General features: G+C 39.2%; 1 protein-coding gene across 6 annotated transcripts in view; it reads right to left on the bottom strand.

The window, feature by feature from the left end:
* Window positions 1-283: 283 nt before the first annotated feature.
* Window positions 284-6,000, bottom strand: part of LOC131035868 (sterol 3-beta-glucosyltransferase UGT80B1) — a 182,506-nt gene continuing 176,789 nt past the window's right edge. For 5 of the 6 annotated variants that reach the window (XM_057967618.2, XM_057967620.2, XM_057967619.2 and 2 more), the window contains one exon: window positions 284-838. In XM_057967618.2, the coding sequence (XP_057823601.1) occupies window positions 647-838 (192 nt within the window). In that variant the 3' untranslated portion in view covers window positions 284-646. The remainder of the gene's footprint in view (window positions 839-6,000) is intronic. The other variant, XM_057967621.2, reaches the window with a different exon arrangement.

The raw sequence follows: 6,000 nt of genomic DNA, 5'->3' as shown, positions 1-6,000 counted from the left end.
GATGATCCCTTCTAGCTTTCACACACATCCAAGTTAAATGTCATTAAATCTTCCACTTACGATTACACATGATTCATTTTATTATTAAATCTAGGAACCGAAATTTCACAATTCACCTGATCTAATTTGTATACCTCTTTCCTTAAAGATTGCATGAGGAGACATTTAGTCCTTTAATATCTCTAATTGTGTTATGCTATACAAATATTTCAGAAATTGTGAGCATTACAGATTTAATCTTGTAGGAAAGCAGATTGGAAAATGTTTCCCTTGAAAGAATATCTTAAGGTGAAACCCTTGAGAAAAGCAAAGGACTTTTGCCTTTATTTTGGGAGTAATATATTATGAATGGATAAAACATGTAAACCTTACAAGGAAGTGGAAAGAAATTATGTTACAATGTTATCAAAACTGAAGCAAAAAGAAGAATATGAATTTCAATTTCTTCGTCATAAATGGGAAGGGCCTATTGTACATGCATGCTGCCTTTATAAAAAATAATACATCAGGCAAGAAAAAATGGACCTCATATACTCAAGCTACATATGGACAACAATTGTAAAACTAATGATAATGTACCTCACATACTAATCCTACATTTGGACAACAATTGTAAGACTAAAGCTAATGTACATCAGAATATTATTTAGGTGATGCAAGGAAAACAGAACCATCTCTCTAATGTGGTGAAAATGCATTCCAAAACACTCGGAGATTCTGGAGTCGGTTCAGACTCTGGCAATGCTGTTGGTAGGTGTTTGTGGAAAGCATTTACAGCTGCCACAACACCATCCTCTTCTTCAATATGTTTCGCCAACTCAACAGCCTTCATTTTCACCTGCATATTAGACTCCAAGTTATAGGACTTCATCCATCCTAATCCAAGTCAGGGAACAACAGAGTTACATCCATTTCCATGTTAAAATATATTTTTATAATAATGTCTCTTTCAATTCATTACAGCCTCTTGAATATAAGATTTTGTCAAATACACTCGCAATGAGTTAGTCCCCAGTAAAAGTCAGAAATATATTATGCTAAAAAATTAAAAAGTACTTGTATTTTTTTTGCAATTTGCTTTCAATTTTCATATCATAATAGCAGCATGCACAAAACACAGAATTGATCAGTCACAATTTTCATTGGAGGGGACTCCCTCGCAAGACATCTCCATGGAAACATTTTTAAAGTTTCCAAGGGCTCCTATGGGTTCAGTCCTATGTTCAACACGTGTACTTAAATTATATTATGGCTAGAGCAGGACTTCTGAACAATTTGTATCAGCCAAAGAAGCCCTTCCGATCTTCCTTTATCTGGCTATTTATTCATAAATATATCGTATCATAAGAGGGGAGAACTACTTCTATGATTAGTTGATAGCACTGGACTGAATTTCATTCCAGATATTACTCTAAATGTAAAACTTTCAGTAACAATGACTCATACTTCATGCGGACTGAAATATCACTTACAATGTTGGTATGGCTAGTTTTGCCTTAGTTTTCTCTTAATACAATGCATTGATGTAAGACAAGTCATGACCCCCAAGCTCTCACTAGAGCCTTTAAATCACTAATACCAACCACACCGAAAAATTGAAATATGAAATCTGTAACCAAACTGAATAGTAAAAGTAAACAAGGAAATGAGTTTATGAAACTAGATTTACTAGCCAAGATGAGTTTGCTTGTATCCTCCATTCAAGTCCTGTGATTCAGAATGCACCTAGAACACTATCACTATGAACAATCTGCCTGACTAAAATAAGCTAAAACAACTAAAGAGAAAATACGATGCCATCTCAATGTGATTCAAAAGATGTCAGTCTTTTATGGTTTTGTTGAGGGAGTTAGGGTATATTTATACCTATAATGACTGCAAGCATGTGCTCCTCTAAGATGGTTTGATGACTCATGAAAAGATTCATCACTGACGCACCTTTATTGGCAAAAGTAGCCTATGTTTCTTAGCTTCTGGATTTGATTGTGAGAGCTTTTTTACATCAACGTTTCGGATCACACTCTGTGATCCATCATCAGGATGAAAGTAGAGAGCACAAGGAAAAAAAATCAAGCAATGCTGATGATGGATCACAGAGTGTGATCCAAAACGTTGATGTAAAAAAGCTCACAATCAAATCTAGAAGCTCAGAAACATACTAATGGATTGTGGAAATCTACTGATATTGAAAAGTAGCCTATTCAATTAAAATTACACAATGAAGAGCAGTTTATCATGTCATGTACTATTTTTAATATATAACCTACTCAACACAGATAGGATACAATGGTTTCAAACTTTCAAGCTCCTTGTGAAAATAGTCCTTAAGCAAGCAACAAGGCATCTCAAACTTCTTCCTTGGCTGAGGGATTTGGGGTATATTTAATAAAGTTCCCAGACTCGGACTCAGCTCGGACTCGGCTCTGACTCGGCAAGGCCAACTCGACTCGTGACTCGGCAACAACTCAGCAATGACTCGGCAAAATCTTGAAATTACATACTTTTACAATTATATATATATGAAATTATATATCATATTCCATGACTCGGGCCAAGTCATGAAAACTCGGCGAGGTCTGCTCGGCTCAGCGACTTGGATAACTCGCACGATTCGCAGCGAGTTTGGGAACTATACGGCTATGACTTTTATAGGTAGGTCAGCTTACAAGTCCATGCAATGTGCTCCTCAAAATGGTTTTGTGACTCAACAAATCTGAGGCACCTCTATTACCAGAAGTAGCCTACTCAATTTGTAGTATGTACAAAGAGCAGTTAACAAGATGCAAGACACCATTTGTATGAATCCTGCCGCAAGCCCCAATAGGATGCAATAGTTTTAGCTTCTTAATGAAAAGGGTCTTTACAAGCACGAGACTACTTTTCCCTTAAAATCAAGTAATCTAGGAGGACAGCCATCTACTCATGAGATACTAAAAAGTTATCAAGACTAGATTGGCAAGGCTCACTTTATGCTTTCATGGCCCTTCCTTCAGCATAGGCCTCACTAAAGGGTATAGTTCTGATCCAAGTTGAATGGTTGACCTTGCTCTCTCTCTTAACTAGAGCGTCGTCTATGTAGTCGGCATAATATGCCTATTCTAATGATTGATAATATTGGTTATCCACCAATGTATTAATTGTCCAAATTAAGTTTGTTGTCACTCTCGGGTAGTTAATGTGTCGGTTGGTTGACGGTTGTGTTCCTCTTGGCAACTGTTAGGTCCTTTAAATGTTGTGTACCGTCAAGGAAGGAGTAGGATATAGTCAGATCAATTGTAATCCTTGGCTGACCATCTCTGGTCTTCTTCTCTATAATAATCTCATGTGCAAATAAAGATATCTTTTACTCCTGTATCTGGTATGCATTGTTATTTGTATTATTATCTCCAATATTTAATTTATCAGATATAGCAATAAACATTTGGAACCATTGCCTTAAAAGAAATCAGGTCAGCCTTGAGTGATTCATGCCCTTAGATCTCAATAAAGGCAAGAAGAGGCCACCGGGTGGTCAAGACCAAGCACTCAGGCAATCTTTAAGGATTGTAGAACAAAGAGAACGAAGAAGAAGACTATGAGAAACATTTGAGGAAACTCTAGTCTTAAACCATTCGTTCGTACAGTCAACATTGGACGAGGAGTACGAAGAGTGAAATCTTGAACTCATAGACGTATGTCACCGTCTATCCATCTCAAGGGAAACGAGAATTGGAGGATCCGAATCGCAAACCCCCGAATAGAGGGAGCACAGGAACGAATTAGAGCCTAGAAGTACCTGAAGTGTTGGGGACGCTGGAGGTGGACGTCTGCATGGCTGAGAGTGTCGGGAAAGCACCGAAACGTAGCGGTCGGAACAGTCTGCCCAAGTCCAACATAGAAGGGAGTATGAAGGGGAGAAAGATGGTGACTCCTCCGACAAGTCCGAATGTGGATTAGCAGAAAATGCCAAAGTTCGCGGGGAATGGGTCCAAGGATCCTACATAGCATTGCAAGACATGCAAAACCATTTGGTTGGCAAGCGGTCAGTTAGATAAAGGCTACCGGTTGAGGGTATTTCCTGCAACGTTATGAAGAATAGTAATCGACTAGTTCTCAGAACTAGAAGAGAAACACACAGAATCATGGGATAGCTTGAAGAAGGCATTCCAAGAGGAATTTAAAATCCTGAGAGACGACAATGAAATTGTTGCTGAAATCTACAATACCAAACAAGGGAAGCATGAGAGTGTACAAGCATACAATCGTAGGCTCAAGGAGTTGCTAGGTAAGATGGAGAACCAGCCAGCCGATGGTTTGAAGAAGAGGTGGTTCATTGAGGGATTGATCCCCTCGCTAGGCAAGAAGATGAAAGTAGTGCCTTCGTCCTCGTACATTGATGCTTACAATCGGACGATGGACATCGAGATAAGAGGAAGACTAATGATGACAAGAGCATCAAAGGTAGTAGCGACTTAGAATCTAAAACGGTTCAGGCCCTACGACAAGATATGATGAGAATGATGAAAGAATTAAAAGGAACCAATAAAGAAAGTAATGAACTATGGTGTACTGAGCTCAAAAGTGAGGGGCACATGAAAGGTAATTGTCCTAGAAATATGTTTTGTGAGATTTGCCAAGTGATGGGTCATTCAATTAAGGAGTGCCCATACAATTTGAAGATGAGAAGTACACAAGTACTCTTCACACAGGGAGAGTCCACTCCATCAAAACCATAGAATGCATCACCAGGCGATTAACAAAACCAATGAGGATGAAATCAAATACAGTATGATTCTAGAGGACGTCTTATCATACAGTGTCGATAATGTAGTGAATGGGGAGACTTTGCGAGATATTGTTAGAATAAGAAAGGTAACATACAATTATTGTGGAATTGGTGTGGACCAAGGAATCATGAAGACACAGACTGCCCAAAGCAAAAGGGTATTATTATGTTGGACGTGGTCGAACAAGATGAGGCAGTTCTAGCAATCATGAGAGCACAAACGAAGAAAGTGTACTCGAACCCTTGTACGAAGAAGGAATGACTTCAAGAAGCAGAGAAAAAGTAGAATGAGTGATGGTGAAGGAACGAATAACTTCCAATGGAACTGCAGTACATCATTGCAGGAGTCAGAGAAGAGCATAGTTTGACAGGTGCTACAAACAACCATACCCATCAAGGTGACAAAACTTCTTCAAACTATGGCGCAACTGAGAGTGGCAATTACCACCACGGTCAATGACGAACAATTAGCCAAACACAATGTAAACCACAAGAGGAACCGACAGGAAACCACCACGTGAAGGGAATGAGGTTAGTGATCCAATGATGCTAACGGTGAGCATCGGGAGGAAGTCGGCAGTTGTCGAGATCGAAACAAACACCATCATCAATGGAGGCTCGGGAATAAACATACTGCCAAAAGATACTTGGAAATGCCTTGGAACACCAACGCTCTATCCATCGACCTTCCACTTGGTAGGTGTCGACCAACACGACATTGAGCCGTTAGGAACATTGATGGCACAAAACGTAATGATTAGGAGAACATTTTTTCTTGGACTTCATAGTCATCCCATTGTAGAAGGCATACGACGCACTCCTCGAGACAGGATGGTTGATTACTGCCAAGGTGAATCATAATTGGAAACGGAACACACTCTCAACCGAGAGTGATGGGAGGAAATACGTCATTAACCTAAGGAACCAGGCGGTGAGTGAAGAACTGACATCCTTTGACTCAGAGTCTTGAGGGTGGAGATTTTGAGATGGACGGAAAACAATGGAACCTAATGACAAAGGGGTGCTCGAATTGGAAGATTGCTTAGAAGATGAGACAAGTTCCCTAAATGGAATATTCCACTGGCAAATGTAGGACTATGAGGTATTTTCGCCAACTTGTAATTTTCTTGAAGCTACAACAATTGAAGAGGAATCAATGAAAGTGTGTAAAGTTATGGATGATACATCTGACAATATGGAGATGAAAAATGGAAGGAAAAAGAAAAGGGAATAGA

This window comes from Cryptomeria japonica, chromosome 8 (genome assembly GCF_030272615.1).
Source record: "Cryptomeria japonica chromosome 8, Sugi_1.0, whole genome shotgun sequence".
Taxonomy (NCBI): domain Eukaryota; kingdom Viridiplantae; phylum Streptophyta; class Pinopsida; order Cupressales; family Cupressaceae; genus Cryptomeria; species Cryptomeria japonica.
This window is presented reverse-complemented; position numbering and strand designations above follow the sequence as displayed.